This window comes from Scardinius erythrophthalmus, assembly GCF_964197995.2.
Source record: "Scardinius erythrophthalmus genome assembly, chromosome: 13".
NCBI lineage: Eukaryota > Metazoa > Chordata > Actinopteri > Cypriniformes > Leuciscidae > Scardinius > Scardinius erythrophthalmus.
This window is the reverse complement of record NC_138233.1, coordinates 26,639,894-26,659,167: the sequence shown is the minus strand read 5'-3', so window position 1 is coordinate 26,659,167 and position 19,274 is coordinate 26,639,894. Positions and strand designations below refer to the sequence as shown.

Sequence of the window (19,274 nt, the reverse complement as noted above, 5' to 3'; positions counted from 1 at the left end):
CATTTCGTTGTTTTTTTATGACTATTTTAGGTAAATGTTTCATTCTGTTTGCTGTTTATTGTTAACTTAAGGAATAATAAGGCCAGGTTTTATTTTTGGCATTCCTCAGCTGCTCGCTTGGCAGTTGTCAGTGGAGCAAATGAAGAGGAGGAAGACACTCTCTACCAACAGACAAAGCTTCCTCCTCTCTTCCCTCTGGAAGAATTACAGGACAGCCACACAGGAGACGAAAATCACGCCAACACTCAAGTCACAGCTGCCAATCGGCGCAGATCAAGAGTGGCAGCGGGAGCCCAAAGTGACATGGCCTTCAGCACTCCTCTGGTGAGATCATAGATCAGAAGATGCTGATATCTGTGTTTCAGGGTGAAGATTGGGAATCCAGGATGATTTGCCTTTTTCATGCTCTCCTAAAATTGGGGTACATTTTTAGGGTACATTTGCACGACAACGATGTACTAAAAACGTAAATGTTTTTTCTTTGTGTTTTGCGTGTACAGAATGACAACGTTGTCAATTTTATCCCCGTTCACACAGATCCGCGAAAAGGACAAAAAATGCTGTATTATTCATGCCAGGCCACTAGTTGGCAATGTCACTTTGTAAAGAAACAAACGCGCCTATAGACTGAACACGTAATACGCATACACATGATGTCACATGGAGACGATAACGGTATCGTTTTCAAAAACTTGCACTTTGAATCCCGTTTTCAAAAGTTTTCTGTTTTTAGTTGAAAACGGTGACGTGTAAACGTGCAGGTCCATTTTGGTCCACACCCTAACCCTACCCCTAAACAAAACTTATTTTATTCAAACTTCAAGTGCTGGAATGATGTGCGATTACTGGTGTGTAAATTTCCTGTGACGTGATGTTTCAATGTTCCCTAATTCTCTATGGCGTTGCAATCTTAGTTAAGATGACGGAAACCCCTGTGAAATCCACTTCGCAGAGCATTTACGGTCGAATGGAATGCACCTTAAAGGTGCCATATGTCATGTCTGGCAAAAAAAAATCAAGTCATACTCCACATTCCATACCAGATGGGGGCAGTATACCTCCAGAAAGTGAATTGGTCTACTCTAGAGTAACAAACGAGAAACGGCATAGTCTCTATGCTCCGCCCCTACCTTCTTAGCTGCACATATACAAGTTAAAATAGGGACAACATCTATTTAGAGTGTTACGCTGCCCGCCTGAAGCTAATTTAGCAGCATATATCAAGTTTGATTTTCATTAGCAATACCACTTCTAGCTAAGTTATCATTAGTCACCAAAAAACATTCGGTCTCATTACACCTTGCAATGTTTTCCGTTACGTTTCGTGCGTCCAGGGTGTGTAAAGCAGAAGCAGCCTGGCCAGCGGCGGAGTATGCGCGATCCGTGAGTGCTGAAGACGTTCTGCACGGCTTTGATGGGTGCGCAGGAGGACACAAATGGGCGGCGACAGCTTCTTCCAGTGGCGGGAGCTTTTTCCTCAGCGCCATCAACAGATAGAGCGTTACTAAAACTGTATACACCGCCGCCGACTTGAGCTGCAAAGAAGCTCTGGCCGCCCTGTCAAGGACGCTTGTCAAAAAGTACGGGGAAACTTGACCGCTCTGAATATAGTGAGTGAGTGCGCGCGCGCGCGGCCGGGGCTCGCTCTCTCTCACTTCTTAGAGGCAGAAGAGCGCGTGCGCGCTTAAAATGTCATATTTTGGTATGATCGTTCACCCGCCAGTGTGGCGGATAGCTTTTTGAGTGGTTATGTTGCCCGTATACCGCCTCCCATGGCCGAAACTGGTATTACGACACCTGTCGGGCCGTGGCTAGTAATGCTAATGCTAATTAAGGTTGATATCTCTGCAGCACTATAACTTGACATTTTTTTAATGACATCATCGCCCTTATTTCTTCTCATTCTTTTGATGTGTGTAGCTCATTTTTGGGATATTTTTACCTCAATTGTTACATATGGCACCTTTAAGTAGGTAAAGCTCCACCCATTATGTCTAGAGAGGGGGAGCTGGACGTCATTTGACATTGCAGTGAGCACCTATTAAAGTAGGCAGGTGGATATTTTTTAATATGCACGGGTTTCTTGTATACAAACAATACCGGATGCGCGCTCATCCAGGAGGCAGAAAACCGCTATCTGTTATGCCGAGTTCTGTAAAAGAACATTGTAATTAACGTAGATTTCGCATTGTTTGTAATTTCTTGTTGACTCTACAATAAACTGCAATTTCAGAGTTGGATCTGTTTGTTTGTGTCTCATATTTAAAACGTCCAACTGTTTACGAATCAAAATCCGCACATACTGTGATGCATGTATGAATTATCATGTTAGACTAAGTTAGTAATGTAATAGCCAATGTTAGCAGTGCAGCATCTCAAGAGCCCGAATTTGCTTTTATATAAGTTAACTTTGTTTACGTTACTTTACGACCTGCAACATTTCATGACACATATAACGTTACTTTACTGTAAATCAAAGATTTGACGATGGATTATGTGGGAAGCCATTAGTACCTCCGACCATGGCGATTATAATCTATATATAAATATTAAAAAACTTGAGATGGTGAGATCTTGCCGGATCCCTACGCAATACATGACGATCTTTGGATTGTGGATGACAAGAAGTGGCCAGCAATTGTATGGCCTGATATATATATAATTATCTTATTCAGACACCAAGTGTGTATACAAGAGAAATGATTAGAGCGTACAAATCCCTTTATGCATACAACTACGTGCTATGTGGTCATGTGCAGCTCATCAAATTATGAAAAGAAAGAATATAACATACAACTCCCTCCTTCTATCCCACTCTTCCATTTGCCTAGATTTGGAATTACTTACAACACATATAATTTAAATGAGCAGATAAAACACAACAGATAGGCCTGCATGTAAATAAATTACGCAACAACTCCTTGGCATTTTGACTTAGCGACAACACCACCACTTTGCTACTAGCCTAAACCCTTTACTCCGGTACGAAGACCGCGGGTCTTTTGCCTCTTGGTTGCGTGCGCAAGCAGTGATGACGTCGCCGAGAAATCCATGTATAAAGAATTTGGATTTATTAAGGCTTATTATGGACCTGTTCTTTTTACTAGCAAAATCTGGCAACACAAATGAGGCTCTAGTCTAGTTTTTCTTGTGCGTCCAAAAAAAGACACATGCACATTTAAATAAGTCATTAACAACTAGTCCTTCAGTTTGGTTCTGTAACACCGCAGACAGTTTTTGTAAATGCAGTTGTCACTTCCTGAATTTTTCAGGAGTTAATTCTGTTGTAGAATGCAGTTGTCACTCCCATAAACTACTGAACTCTGTGAATACAGCGCAGGATTAAGCACTAAAAGGTAAACTGACAAACCAAATTTAGCTGCAGTGTGGATGTCTTCTCAGATATACCCAGTCAATGAAATGATCAATTAATGGAAATGACACCATAAATTCCCCATGGTTAAATCATTTGAACAGAGCTGAAGTGTGTAATGTCTGACGTCTCGTCCCTGACCCATCTTCCTTCCATCCCCCTGCACGCTCACGGTCTGCCCCGCAGATGGCCGAGCAGTTTGGTGTCAGTTATGAGCACAGCGATGCTGGCTCTGATCCGCCATGTTTCGATCTGTTGACATATGGGGCTGCTGGGGTGCATTAAACATGGGCTACTGATACTGTACAGATTGTCTCGCGTCCCGCTGCCTCCTCGTATGACGTTGCGTCTTTTGTTGTTGTATGATCGTGTCATTTTCCACCTATGGAAACATACCACATGGTCTTGCTGTGAATGATGTAATCGGAATACGCGCCTAACCATTCATATTTCCTCAAACAGGAAACAGTGGTGGTTCCAGACAGGAAGCTGATGCTGGAGGTGGACCGTCAGATGGCGAGCATCCTGAGCGGGCCCTACCTGGACTTTTTTCTGGCTTTGGCCATCTGCAACACAGTTGTGGTTTCCACAGTGACGGCCCAGAGACAGAGGGTGAGAGCGTGCGACGGCACTGACCTTGCTGGAGCCGAGAGGGTTGGGGGCTCTGACTCACAACACAAAAACTGCCCTCATGTCAAAGCAATAACAATAATAGCCCACCATGTAAATTATGTAAATTAGTACCTGTGTTGCCCAGAGATATTTTATTACTGCCCCTGCATGACTAATACTTCTTTGGCTAGTGCTTCGCAGCCCAGTGGTATGTTTTATAATTACTACATTTTAATTCTCAAGCAAGCACCAATGGCTCACTTGGTGGAGGCAATTAGATTTTTCATCAGTTGGACGGACGGCGTCCCCCAAGTCCACCCCACACGTCTGTAATGAGTTGAGTCTGAGAGAGAAGTTTAGTGTAGCTGAGTATCCTTCACTGCTGGTCAGTGCTAATTTCCCAAATTGCACTTGAGGACCCCGAGCAAAGCACTTTGTCCAGGGAAGAAATTATATTTGGCCTCAGACCTGTAGCACTGAGACGTTCAAAGACATTGGGTCAACGTTAATTAAGTTGATTACCAATGGAGCATGATTGTATCACCCTGGGTCCATCACAACTTAAGAGGCAGTCACAGTGTATGCAGATCCACAGTACCTGAAGAACTAGATTATTAGAGCGTTTCAATATTTGCAATGTATTTCAGTTTTATCATAATTAGCAGAACACAGTTAAACAGAAAATCTGATTTAAAGTCCACATGAATTTAAAATTGACCATATTTACTTTGTTTGCCTAAATTGATCGTTTTGTGGTGAACAATTCATCCATGCAAGTCAATCCACAAAAAAAAAAATTTTGGCTTCGTAATCTTTAATCAAAATCTGAAAATGCCCCTCCCCTCTGCATTGGAGGACCTTCTCTGATGATGTAGGTTTGACGGCTTGGTTTGGGAAACGCTTAACCACTCCCCTCAAACCGTTAGTCTGTTATGAGCAGAGATGGAGAGGAGGAGCGCTAGAGTAAAACCCTGCCCTCTGTTCAGTATTCCGTTTCACTGGGAAATACGTCGCAACACTGGAGAAAAGTCGTTTGCAACTTCCGGTTCACGCAGACTTTAACTGATTCATTTCAGAAATGGGTTTTTACCACTGATTTAAAATAACCGTGACTTATATAGTGCAAATAAATACTACTTCTACAGCTATATTTGCAGAAAATCGATGTTATTGTATTATTATTATTAACAAATAATCAATATGTACACTACCATTCGGGGTGAGTAATTTTTTTTCATTTATTTGATCTAAAGTACTTTAAAAAATAATATTGTGAAATTTAATTTCAATTTAAAATTACTTTTCTATGTTAATATATTAAATGTAATTTATTCCTGTGATGCAAAGCTGAATTTTCAATATCATCACTTCAGATTAAGTGTTACATGATCTTTCAGAAATCATTCTAATATTCTGATGTTAATGTTGAAAACTGCTTAATATTTTTGTTGAAACCTTGATACATTTTTTCAAGGTCAAAAGAACAGCATTTATTTGAAATAGTAATATTTTGTAACAATGTATTTAATGTCACTTTCGGTCAATTTAATGCATCCTTGGTCAATAAAAGAAGTAATTTCTTTTTTTTTAAATCTTCCTGATCACAAACATTTGAATGCTGATCTAATATTTCACTGCACATCCAATGTTAAAGGGTTAGTTCTCCCAAAAATGAAAATTCTGTCAGTAATTACTCACCCTCATGTTGTTCCAACCCCGTAAGACTTTCGTTCATCTTCGGAACACAAATTAAGATATTTTTGATGAAATCTGAGAGCTGGATCACTCCTCCTGCAGGCTTATGGACACCTTAACTTGCTGGCCCAGAAAATGTATTAAAGACATTGTTAATATAGTCCAAGTGACTCCAGTGGCTCAATCTTAAGTTTATAAAGCGACGAGAATACTTTTTGTGCGCAAAAACAAACAAAAATAACGACATTATTCCACTTTTCATTTCCTTCTCTCTGGACCTCGAGTCTTTTCACGTAGTGTTTAAGCGTAGCGCGTCTGTATTTCACGTCACCACGAAATGAAAAGTGGAATAAAGTCGTTATTTTTGTTTGTTTTTGCGCACAAAAAGTATTCTCGTCGCTTTATAAACTTAAGATTGAGCCACTGGAGTCACTTGGACTATATTAACAATGTCTTTAATACATTTTCTGGGCCAGCAAGTTATAGTGTCCATAAGCCTGCAGGAGGAGTGAGACAGCTCTCAGATTTCATCAAAAATATCTTAATTTGTGTTCCGAAGATGAACGAAAGTCTTACGGGGTTGGAACAACATGAGGGTGAGTAATTACTGACAGAATTTTCATTTTTGGGTGAACTAACCCTTTAAGAAACAATAAGGCTGTGTTCAAAAAGCATGCCATCTATGCATGCTATTTCTGTAATATGTAACGTTAATCTAAGCACGGAGCTACTGCATTTGTCTAAATGTGTAGTGTACAATAGATCCCAATGCACTGCATGGATACTGTACCACAATGCAATGTACTTGTGAAATAACATTAGCCATAGTTTTTTAACTTCTTCCTTGCTTCATCATTTGAACAGACTTGAAAAAAGTCTAAAAATAGCCGTATTTATTTCAGATGTGATAACTCTACTCATAAATGGACATGAAACTTGGCAAGGTCTTACATGCTCTTTAAAAACAATTAATAATGCAGCAATAAGGCAGTTATAATGCTGTAATTATGCAGTCAGCAGTTTTCTAGTATACAGCATATATCAAGCAAATAAATGTATGTACTTTTCCAGGTCAAAGGACGCAGTAACTCTGCATACTCCGGTGGTTCATTTCATATTATGGGACAGTGGTTCAGAAAGGGTTCTCTGAGGAACGTTTTCAGCTCCATGAAGTTTTTCAAGAGAGGCGGTGAGACACTCGCAGATCCTTTCGCCAAAGATGAAGACGAGCCTGACATGTTTCACAGCTCTGATGTCTCAGACTCAGCCACAGGGCAGAAGGTCATTTCAAATGAAAGTGAGGTTAAACGCAGTCTGTCTGGAGGAGAGGAGGTGTGTTATGAGGCCCACAGCCCAGATGAGGCCGCTCTGATACATGCAGCAAAGGCTTATGGGTTCACCATGGTGGAACGCACTCCTTATTACGTGACCGTCAAGCTGCCTGATGATACGCTGCTGAAGTTTGAGGTGTTGGACGTCCTGACCTTCGACTCGACCCGGAGGAGGATGTCCATAATAGTACGACACCCACACACCAATGAAATCATCATGTATACTAAAGGAGCTGATTCAGCCATCATGGAGAGACTGGGCAACGTTTTCTCAGGTGAGCATGAAAGACAATCATTTAGGTTGGGCCATTCCTGATCAAAAACACACATCATTTAAAAGTTTTGGGCCAGTAAGGCTACATTTATAGTGACATATTGTGTAATATTGTTGTGAAATATTATTACAATTTAAAATAGCTCTTTTTTATTTGACTATATTTTAAAATGTAATTTATTTCTGATACAAAGCTGAATTTTCAGCATCATTAGATTTTTTTCTTTCAACCTTTGTCTTTTTACATTGAATAAAGGAAATAGCTTAATTATAGAAAGTGTTTTTTAAATCTTTAAGAAATTATCATTTACTTAAACTCTTAAAAAATAGAATTTACTTTTAATTCATGGAATAATAATAATGTTCCATATGGCTTGTGCACTATATTCCAAGTATCATATGATGAAGTACAGGCAAAATGTTTATTCATGAAAAAAATCCTCCAGCATTGAAATATGTTGTAATTGAAATGTAGTCAATGTGGCAGATTTGAATGTAAGTGTGTCGTTTGTTTTCCACAGACATGTCACAAGTGGATAATGTGGCGAAGCAAATTGCTGTAAAAACTCAAAAAGACCTTGACATGTACGCCAGGGATGGATTACGAACGCTGTGCTTTGCCAAAAAGGTAGAAGTTTTGCAGAATGTAGTTAGGCTAAATCTATCTGAAAACAGTTTAACAGTCTTGCTCATGAAAAGCTCTGTTTTTCTCTGAAGGTCATCAGTGAAAAGGAGTTCAAGGCCTGGTTTGCTATCAGACAGGAGGCATTGTCAGCCATTGATGAGAAAGAAGAGCGTCTTATGGACACTGCAACCTCCATAGAGAACAACTTCACTCTGCTGGGTACAGTCAAGTACTACTAATGAGTGTCATCCTAAACTTCCAAATAACATTCAATGTCACAGTGTCTTTGAAAATATGTTAAAGTGTTGACAGTTTTGTGACATGAAATACATTTTGTAAGGGATAGTTCACCCAAAAATGTAAATTCTGTCATTAATTACTCACCCTCATGTTGTTTCAAACCTGTAAGACTTTCGTTCATCTTCGAAACACAAATGTAGATCTTTTTGATGAAATCGGAGCGATTTCTGTCCATCCAATAGGATTCATTCTCGTGTTACGCAGCACGTTTGAGCTTCAGCAAGAACCAATGAGGTTCATTCTCGTGTTACGCAGCACGTTTGAGCTTCAGCAAGAGCCAATGAGGTTCATTCTCGTGTTACGCAGCACGTTTGAGCTTCAGCAAGAGCCAATGAGGTTCATTCTCGTGTTACGCAACACGTTTGAGCTTCAGCAAGAACCAATGAGGTTCATTCTCGTGTTACGCAGCACGTTTGAGCTTCAGCAAGAACCAATGAGGTTCATTCTCGTGTTACGCAGCACGTTTGAGCTTCAGCAAGAACCAATGAGGTTCATTCTCGTGTTACGCAGCACGTTTGAGCTTCAGCAAGAACCAATGAGGTTCATTCTCGTGTTACGCAGGACGTTTGAGCTTCAGCAAGAGCCAATGAGGTTCATTCTCGTGTTACGCAGCACGTTTGAGCTTCAGCAAGAACCAATGAGGTTCATTCTCGTGTTACGCAACACATTTGAGCTTCTGCAAGAACCAATGAGGTTCATTCTCGTGTTACGCAGCACGTTTGAGCTTCAGCAAGAACCAATGAGGTTCATTCTCGTGTTACGCAACACGTTTGAGCTTCAGCAAGAACCAATGAGGTTCATTCACGTGTTACGCAGCACGTTTGAGCTTCAGCAAGAGCCAATGAGGTTCATTCTCGTGTTACGCAACACGTTTGAGCTTCAGCAAGAACCAATGAGGTTCATTCTCGTGTTACGCAGCACGTTTGAGCTTCAGCAAGAACCAATGAGGTTCATTCTCGTGTTACGCAGCACGTTTGAGCTTCAGCAAGAACCAATGAGGTTCATTCTCGTGTTACGCAGCACGTTTGAGCTTCAGCAAGAACCAATGAGGTTCATTCTCGTGTTACGCAGCACGTTTGAGCTTCAGCAAGAACCAATGAGGTTCATTCTCGTGTTACGCAACACGTTTGAGCTTCTGCAAGAACCAATGAGGTTCATTCTCGTGTTACGCAACACGTTTGAGCTTCTGCAAGAACCAATGAGGTTCATTCTCGTGTTACGCAGCACGTTTGAGCTTCAGCAAGAACCAATGAGGTTCATTCTCGTGTTACGCAACACGTTTGAGCTTCAGCAAGAACCAATGAGGTTCATTCTCGTGTTACGCAGCACGTTTGAGCTTCAGCAAGAGCCAATGAGGTTCATTCTCGTGTTACGCAGCACGTTTGAGCTTCAGCAAGAACCAATAGGATTCATTCTCGTGTTACGCAACACGTTTGAGCTTCTGCAAGAGCCAATGAGGTTCATTCTCGTGTTACGCAGCACGTTTGAGCTTCAGCAAGAACCAATAGGATTCATTCTCGTGTTACGCAACACGTTTGAGCTTCAGCAAGAACCAATGAGGTTCATTCTCGTGTTACGCAGCACGTTTGAGCTTCAGCAAGAACCAATGAGGTTCATTCTCGTGTTACGCAACACGTTTGAGCTTCTGCAAGAACCAATGAGGTTCATTCTCGTGTTACGCAACACGTTTGAGCTTCTGCAAGAACCAATGAGGTTCATTCTCGTGTTACGCAGCACGTTTGAGCTTCAGCAAGAACCAATGAGGTTCATTCTCGTGTTACGCAGCACGTTTGAGCTTCAGCAAGAGCCAATGAGGTTCATTCTCGTGTTACGCAACACGTTTGAGCTTCTGCAAGAACCAATGAGGTTCATTCTCGTGTTACGCAGCACGTTTGAGCTTCAGCAAGAACCAATGAGGTTCATTCTCGTGTTACGCAGCACGTTTGAGCTTCAGCAAGAGCCAATGAGGTTCATTCTCGTGTTACGCGACACGTTTGAGCTTCAGCAAGAGCCAATGAGGTTCATTCTTGTGTTACGCAGCACGTTTGAGCTTCAGCAAGAACCAATGAGGTTCATTCTCGTGTTACGCAGCACGTTTGAGCTTCAGCAAGAGCCAATGAGGTTCATTCTCGTGTTACGCAACACGTTTGAGCTTCAGCAAGAACCAATGAGGTTCATTCTCGTGTTACGCAGCACGTTTGAGCTTCAGCAAGAACCAATGAGGTTCATTCTCGTGTTACGCAACACGTTTGAGCTTCAGCAAGAACCAATGAGGTTCATTCTCGTGTTACGCAGCACGTTTGAGCTTCAGCAAGAGCCAATGAGGTTCATTCTCGTGTTACGCAGCACGTTTGAGCTTCAGCAAGAACCAATAGGATTCATTCTCGTGTTACGCAACACGTTTGAGCTTCTGCAAGAGCCAATGAGGTTCATTCTCGTGTTACGCAGCACGTTTGAGCTTCAGCAAGAACCAATAGGATTCATTCTCGTGTTACGCAACACGTTTGAGCTTCAGCAAGAACCAATGAGGTTCATTCTCGTGTTACGCAGCACGTTTGAGCTTCAGCAAGAACCAATGAGGTTCATTCTCGTGTTACGCAACACGTTTGAGCTTCTGCAAGAACCAATGAGGTTCATTCTCGTGTTACGCAACACGTTTGAGCTTCTGCAAGAACCAATGAGGTTCATTCTCGTGTTACGCAGCACGTTTGAGCTTCAGCAAGAACCAATGAGGTTCATTCTCGTGTTACGCAGCACGTTTGAGCTTCAGCAAGAGCCAATGAGGTTCATTCTCGTGTTACGCAACACGTTTGAGCTTCAGCAAGAGCCAATGAGGTTCATTCTTGTGTTACGCAGCACGTTTGAGCTTCAGCAAGAACCAATGAGGTTCATTCTCGTGTTACGCAGCACGTTTGAGCTTCATCAAGAACCAATAGGATTCATTCTCGTGTTACGCAACACGTTTGAGCTTCAGCAAGAACCAATGAGGTTCATTCTCGTGTTACGCAGCACGTTTGAGCTTCAGCAAGAACCAATGAGGTTCATTCTCGTGTTACGCAACACGTTTGAGCTTCTGCAAGAACCAATGAGGTTCATTCTCGTGTTACGCAACACGTTTGAGCTTCTGCAAGAACCAATGAGGTTCATTCTCGTGTTACGCAGCACGTTTGAGCTTCAGCAAGAACCAATGAGGTTCATTCTCGTGTTACGCAGCACGTTTGAGCTTCAGCAAGAGCCAATGAGGTTCATTCTCGTGTTACGCAACACGTTTGAGCTTCTGCAAGAACCAATGAGGTTCATTCTCGTGTTACGCAGCACGTTTGAGCTTCAGCAAGAACCAATGAGGTTCATTCTCGTGTTACGCAGCATGTTTGAGCTTCAGCAAGAGCCAATGAGGTTCATTCTCGTGTTACGCAACACGTTTGAGCTTCAGCAAGAGCCAATGAGGTTCATTCTTGTGTTACGCAGCACGTTTGAGCTTCAGCAAGAACCAATGAGGTTCATTCTCGTGTTACGCAGCACGTTTGAGCTTCAGCAAGAACCAATGAGGTTCATTCTCGTGTTACGCAGCACGTTTGAGCTTCAGCAAGAGCCAATGAGGTTCATTCTCGTGTTACGCAACACGTTTGAGCTTCAGCAAGAGCCAATGAGGTTCATTCTTGTGTTACGCAGCACGTTTGAGCTTCAGCAAGAGCCAATGAGGTTCATTCTCGTGTTACGCAGCACGTTTGAGCTTCATCAAGAACCAATGAGGTTCATTCTCGTGTTACGCAACACGTTTGAGCTTCTGCAAGAGCCAATGAGGTTCATTCTCGTGTTACGCAGCACGTTTGAGCTTCAGCAAGAACCAATGAGGTTCATTCTCGTGTTACGCAGCACGTTTGAGCTTCAGCAAGAACCAATGAGGTTCATTCTCGTGTTACGCAACACGTTTGAGCTTCTGCAAGAGCCAATGAGGTTCATTCTCGTGTTACGCAGCACGTTTGAGCTTCAGCAAGAGCCAATGAGGTTCATTCTCGTGTTACGCAACACGTTTGAGCTTCTGCAAGAGCCAATGAGGTTCATTCTCGTGTTACGCAGCACGATTGAGCTTCAGCAAGAACCAATGAGGTTCATTCTCGTGTTACGCAACACGTTTGAGCTTCTGCAAGAACCAATGAGGTTCATTCTCGTGTTACGCAACACGTTTGAGTTTCTGCAAGAACCAATGAGGTTCATTCTCGTGTTACGCAGCACGTTTGAGCTTCAGCAAGAACCAATGAGGTTCATTCTCGTGTTACGCAGCACGTTTGAGCTTCAGCAAGAGCCAATGAGGTTCATTCTCGTGTTACGCAACACGTTTGAGCTTCAGCAAGAGCCAATGAGGTTCATTCTTGTGTTACGCAGCACGTTTGAGCTTCAGCAAGAACCAATGAGGTTCATTCTCGTGTTACGCAGCACGTTTGAGCTTCTGCAAGAACCAATGAGGTTCATTCTCGTGTTACGCAACACGTTTGAGCTTCTGCAAGAACCAATGAGGTTCATTCTCGTGTTACGCAGCACGTTTGAGCTTCAGCAAGAACCAATGAGGTTCATTCTCGTGTTACGCAGCACGTTTGAGCTTCATCAAGAACCAATAGGATTCATTCTCGTGTTACGCAACACGTTTGAGCTTCAGCAAGAACCAATGAGGTTCATTCTCGTGTTACGCAGCACGTTTGAGCTTCAGCAAGAACCAATGAGGTTCATTCTCGTGTTACGCAACACGTTTGAGCTTCTGCAAGAACCAATGAGGTTCATTCTCGTGTTACGCAACACGTTTGAGCTTCTGCAAGAACCAATGAGGTTCATTCTCGTGTTACGCAGCACGTTTGAGCTTCAGCAAGAACCAATGAGGTTCATTCTCGTGTTACGCAGCACGTTTGAGCTTCAGCAAGAGCCAATGAGGTTCATTCTCGTGTTACGCAACACGTTTGAGCTTCTGCAAGAACCAATGAGGTTCATTCTCGTGTTACGCAGCACGTTTGAGCTTCAGCAAGAACCAATGAGGTTCATTCTCGTGTTACGCAGCACGTTTGAGCTTCAGCAAGAGCCAATGAGGTTCATTCTCGTGTTACGCAACACGTTTGAGCTTCAGCAAGAGCCAATGAGGTTCATTCTTGTGTTACGCAGCACGTTTGAGCTTCAGCAAGAACCAATGAGGTTCATTCTCGTGTTACGCAGCACGTTTGAGCTTCAGCAAGAACCAATGAGGTTCATTCTCGTGTTACGCAGCACGTTTGAGCTTCAGCAAGAGCCAATGAGGTTCATTCTCGTGTTACGCAACACGTTTGAGCTTCAGCAAGAGCCAATGAGGTTCATTCTTGTGTTACGCAGCACGTTTGAGCTTCAGCAAGAGCCAATGAGGTTCATTCTCGTGTTACGCAGCACGTTTGAGCTTCATCAAGAACCAATGAGGTTCATTCTCGTGTTACGCAACACGTTTGAGCTTCTGCAAGAGCCAATGAGGTTCATTCTCGTGTTACGCAGCACGTTTGAGCTTCAGCAAGAACCAATGAGGTTCATTCTCGTGTTACGCAACACGTTTGAGCTTCTGCAAGAGCCAATGAGGTTCATTCTCGTGTTACGCAGCACGTTTGAGCTTCAGCAAGAGCCAATGAGGTTCATTCTCGTGTTACGCAACACGTTTGAGCTTCTGCAAGAGCCAATGAGGTTCATTCTCGTGTTACGCAGCACGTTTGAGCTTCATCAAGAACCAATGAGGTTCATTCTCGTGTTACGCAGCACGATTGAGCTTCAGCAAGAGCCAATGAGGTTCATTCTCGTGTTACGCAGCACGTTTGAGCTTCAGCAAGAACCAATAGGATTCATTCTCGTGTTACGCAACACGTTTGAGCTTCTGCAAGAGCCAATGAGGTTCATTCTCGTGTTACGCAGCACGTTTGAGCTTCAGCAAGAACCAATAGGATTCATTCTCGTGTTACGCAGCGCGTTTGAGCTTCAGCAAGAGCCAATGAGGTTCATTCTCATGTTACTCAGCACGTTTGAGCTTCAGCAAGAGCCAATGAGGTTCATTCTCATGTTACTCAGCACGTTTGAGCTTCAGCAAGAGCCAATGAGGTTCATTCTCATGTTACTCAGCACGTTTGAGCTTCAGCAAGAGCCAATGAGGTTCATTCTCATGTTACTCAGCACGTTTGAGCTTCAGCAAGAACCAGTGAAGTTCATTCTTGTGTTACGCACGTCAAGCAGGTTTGTTTGAGCTTCTGTTTATGTTTGCTGATCAATGTTTATGTGAATTATATGTGAAAAGCCTAAATTAAATTTGTTCATCATATAAAGAGATCGTGTCTCTTTTGGACTAAACCGCTCGATTCACATGGATTAGTTTTACGATCTCTTAATGAACCTTTTGAAGCATCAAAGTGGTAGTTGCTTACCTGTCAATGGAGGGACAGAAAGCTCTCAGATTTCATCAAAAAGAATTTCATCTTGATTTGTGTTCCGAAGATTAACGAAACTCATACCAGTTTGGAACGACATGAGGGTGAGTAAATGATGACAGAATTTTCATTTTTGTGTGAACTAACCCTTTAATTCGTTTAACTCTTATGCCCACAGGGGCCACCGGCATTGAGGACCGTCTCCAAGAAAGTGTCCCAGAAACCATCCAGGCTCTGAGACGGGCTGGCATGCAGGTGTGGGTACTGACAGGGGACAAACCTGAGACGGCTATCAACATCGCATACTCCTGCAAGCTGCTAGACCATGAAGACCTGGTGTTCACCTTCAGCACAAACAGGAAGGTAGTTGATCTGACACTGTGCCATTTGGGGCCAACTAACTAATGCTTTTATAACTGAGCAGACCAGACACTTCCAATGATTTTGACTTCCATTAGTCAACCAGCCTCATCAAAAATTATGCTCAACATCGTATTAACATACTTAAATCGAGTCTTTTCAACAGGATCAACCATATCTCAGTATGAGCATGTTGATGGTTTTTCATGTGTTTGGGATTTAAAACACTGAACCCGCACAAAAGGAAAAGGGTTAATTGGTTTATCTGGGACAACAGAGGCTTCAGTGTTACACAGTTTCATCCCCTCAAGAGTGAAGTTCTACACAGCGTGTTCAAACACATAAATGCGCTTGCAATAATTTGTCAGATATGCTGTTTTTCATTTCATGTCTGCCTGAGTCTGTGTTTAAGAGAGCTGAGAAAAAGTGCATTCACCATTCTGAATGGCTCATATTGCTGCTCTGTAATCCCATTTTCACACTTCTGAGGAGGGCAGGAAACCGTTCTAGTTTCATTTCAACATTAAATCCCTTACTGAAGACTTTCACATATTGTTTCACACACATTTTATGAAATCCCTCATCTTATGCATCTAAAACCTTCTTTCTCTGTTGTCCAAGTAGTATTTTTTTTTTTTTAAGTACAAGATTTATTTGTCATCATCTTGTATATTAGTTTATTCCCCAAATAGAAATCTGTGTGGAAAATGATAGACTCATAAGCCATTTATGTAACAGTGAAATGGGCAGCAACTGAAATTTAATTTTGGCATAACCTTAACCTAGATATATTCTCAAACCAGTCACGTTAAAACATATAGCGAGTGAGTATAAGTATGGGGTGCCTCATGACATTGTGATATCACAACTCATGAATATTAATTAGGTCATGCTGCCATTGCAAGATAGCCTATCAATTCATGTAATCTCATTTAAGATAAGATTTGCAATGCTGCCCAACTTGATGTGACATCATGCTAACGTGTTCCACAATGCACATGTGATAACAAGACAGCTGCAGTTTTCAGAGCCAGATGCTGCAGTTGATCTTCACAGCAAACTGAAGGCATGATGAGAAATGAATTACTAACATCACAGCTTAAAGCTCATTGGCTTAGAAACATCTGTCATATTTTTGGCTTGTCTAAAATGTTATTTCATTTATAGACTAAAAATGGATGTAAAAAGGATACAATACAATAGTAGCTGAAGTACCCTACCATTCAAAAGTTTGGGGTCAGTGTGATTTAAAAAAAAAATAAAATACTTTTATTAAGTAAGGATGCATTAAATTGATTAAAAGGGACAGTAAAACATGTATAATGTTACAAACGTATAATGTTACAAACTGTAATAAATTAAGCTACATTTTAAAATATATTAAAATAGAAAACCATGGAAGCTTGTTTATAAAAGATGGAAACTGGAATAAAACAATTTAAAGGGGTCATAGGATGGGATAATTAAAATTTTGTAACATACTTTGGTTAAAATTCCTCAATGGTTGTGTAAAACAACACCCTTTTTACCTCCTCAAAAACAGCTCTGTTCACAGCGACCCGTTTCGGGCCCTCTCTTCTGTGGGGGGTGTCACACAAGACACATAAAGTGCTGCCTTTGTGGACAGTATACAAATGGACGAGGGCGGAAATATGCTAATAAGTGAAATATGCTAATATGGGACAGTCCGTTAGCGGTCGTGGGCGGAGCATTAGCAATATGACATCATATTGCTCAGAAAATCCAAATGGTTTGATTATTGAGAGTGTTTAGGCTTTTTGAGGATTAAAAAAAATGTCAGAATTGTGAGAAAAAAAGTTGCAATTACTGTTTTTATTTTTTATTCTGTGGCAGAAACAAGCTTCCATAGAAAACAGTTCATTTAAATTGTAATAATATTTCAGACGATTAATGTTTTTACTGTATGTTTGAGCATTGTTGAGCATGAGAGACTTCTTTCAAAAACATAAAAAAATCTTACACACCCCAAACTTTTGAACGGGAGGGTATACTGAATACACATCATATACATCATCAGCTTAAAGTATATGTATTGCAAACGCATACATTTTCCACTGCAATAAATAATGTGAATGTAGTTTATGTTTTTGTAGTTAATACTAATACAATCCTTGTTATATATTGCAGTCTGTGTGTAAGATGAGGTTAGAGGACACACTGGGAGAGTTGCGACGGAGTTCCCCGTCAGCCGGAGCGGAAGTCCAGTTCAGGGGTAATAACTCCGCGTTTACGCTGATGGAGCACAGTATCGGGCTGGTGATAGATGGGCCGACTCTGAGCATGGCCATGTCAGACGACCTGGTGGAGCAGTTTGTGGAGCTTTGCAAACACTGTCGTGCGGTGCTTTGCTGTCGAGTGACGCCGCTGCAGAAGAGCAGTGTGGTCAAACTCATACGGCAGAAACTGAGGGTCATGACCCTCGCTATAGGTAATGAAACCTTTGATTTGAGGTGGAAGGGTTTCTGAAATCATTTATAAGATTACTTTAGTGCAAGTTTGTGAAGTACATGTTTTCTGTTGTGATACATTATGATTTGTGTCGATTTAGGTGACGGCGCCAATGATGTGAACATGATTCAAGCTGCAGATGTTGGCATTGGGGTTTCTGGACAAGAGGGAATGCAGGTTTGTGTTTTTGTGTTTTGTAACCCACTCCCTGGTGAAGTTAAGGCACTGAAATGTATCAATCAATAAGACCTTAATTTTTAAAGAGGGATTTTCTGATTGACTGGATCAGGTGTGTTTTAAGTCTCCATTGTGATCGATGTTTCTTTCCTATTGTGACGAATATCTGAGTGAAACAGCTTCCTGAACGAGAAAAAAAAATGTAGGGCTAGATTTGATTTTGTCCATTGGGAAATGAGGGAGGGGCATGTTAATATTTTTAAAGCACCCCCATTATGCTATTCTAAAGGTTCCTAATTTTGTTTTGGAGGTCTCCTACAACAGATTGACATGCATCAAAAGTCAAAAAACACTTGATTCTCAATTGACTCGTTGGATGATTCGGTCTCTCTAAATCCCTCCTTTCCGTGAGCTTACACTGTTCTGATTGGCCAGATTGCCCAGTCTGTTGTGATTGGTCTACTGCTTACAGCATAATTCAGAAGCTAATCATCCATTACCATAACTGAACTTCAGCTCCAGAGTGTTCCTCAGTCTTCAGAGATTGTACACTGTACAGTCAGTCATGTCAAGTAAAGTCACAGCTCTAGAAGAAAAGCATTGTCCAGTTTAAGTACGTTTTTGATTGATTCATTTCCGTTGTAAAAATCATGAGTTATTAACTTTGGGGCCGCTTACACGATCACCGACCTCAGCCGAAAACTTTTAAGGTGTTCCGACCATTCATCAAATAGGTTTTTTTAAATAACTTTGAAATAAGTTTAGAAAACGATACAGTTATCATCTCAAAAACGTGAATCTGTGAAAACAGTGATGGCATGCACATGCATACTACGTGTTTAGTCAATAGGTATGCGCGTTTGAATGCTTATTTGTGCGGATGAAACGCGTAGTCTTTCTTTACAAAGCGACATCGCCAAATAACGCGGATCCATGTGAACGGGAATCCCCCTGACAACAGTTTTTATCTGTACAGAGGGAAAGGGGAGGGGGAGGCTTTCGTAGGGGATAGTCATATAGACAGTAACGAGGACATCCATATCAATGCGAGCACGAGTCCAATGATGAAACATTGGAAGAACTAGTTATTCAACATGAACCTCCATCGCAAGGACAACTCGAGCAGGACGTTTCTCAGTGATGCGCTACTCAGTTTGTCATACATTATGAGATGTTGCAGCTGTAATTCCTCACCATCAGCATTAACAAGTTTATATCCATCAACAAACCCATGTTTATATTTCTAATTTATTGTGGGAACTGTATCATTAACTGTATCAATAACAGCACATACATTAGCCGAGCACTAACGTGAATGACTGATGTAACATTAAAGTTTAAAAAGCAAATCTGGCTCCATCCTTCAGCGTTACTAAAATTAAAGATGCATTTTTGATAGACATTTTTTTGTATGATTAATTTTTTTTTAACGTGCAGGCAATTTCGGCTACTAAGTTTCATAAAACCCACATTCAAGTGTTGATAAAAAAGAATGCACAGTTAGAATAAAACAGGTTTTTTGTTGTTGTTGTTTAAAAGGAGAGGCTCTGTTCTTTCTTTTGATATATTGCATGTTCAGATATTCGGGCCATGAAAGTTTTATGAAAATTATTAAAAAAGCTGGTGGTAGCTGGCA

General features: G+C 41.5%; 1 protein-coding gene across 1 annotated transcript in view; it reads left to right on the top strand.

The window, feature by feature from the left end:
* The window catches only part of atp10b (ATPase phospholipid transporting 10B), a gene marked incomplete at both ends in the record, with an annotated part of 56,034 nt that overhangs the window by 34,764 nt on the left and 1,996 nt on the right, over nucleotides 1-19,274 (top strand). The window contains 8 exons of the mRNA XM_081382108.1: nucleotides 110-324; nucleotides 3,836-3,985; nucleotides 6,752-7,286; nucleotides 7,807-7,913; nucleotides 8,003-8,129; nucleotides 14,811-14,995; nucleotides 17,141-17,441; nucleotides 17,562-17,638. Coding sequence (XP_081238234.1) covers nucleotides 110-324; nucleotides 3,836-3,985; nucleotides 6,752-7,286; nucleotides 7,807-7,913; nucleotides 8,003-8,129; nucleotides 14,811-14,995; nucleotides 17,141-17,441; nucleotides 17,562-17,638 — 1,697 coding nt within the window. The remainder of the gene's footprint in view (nucleotides 1-109; nucleotides 325-3,835; nucleotides 3,986-6,751; nucleotides 7,287-7,806; nucleotides 7,914-8,002; nucleotides 8,130-14,810; nucleotides 14,996-17,140; nucleotides 17,442-17,561; nucleotides 17,639-19,274) is intronic.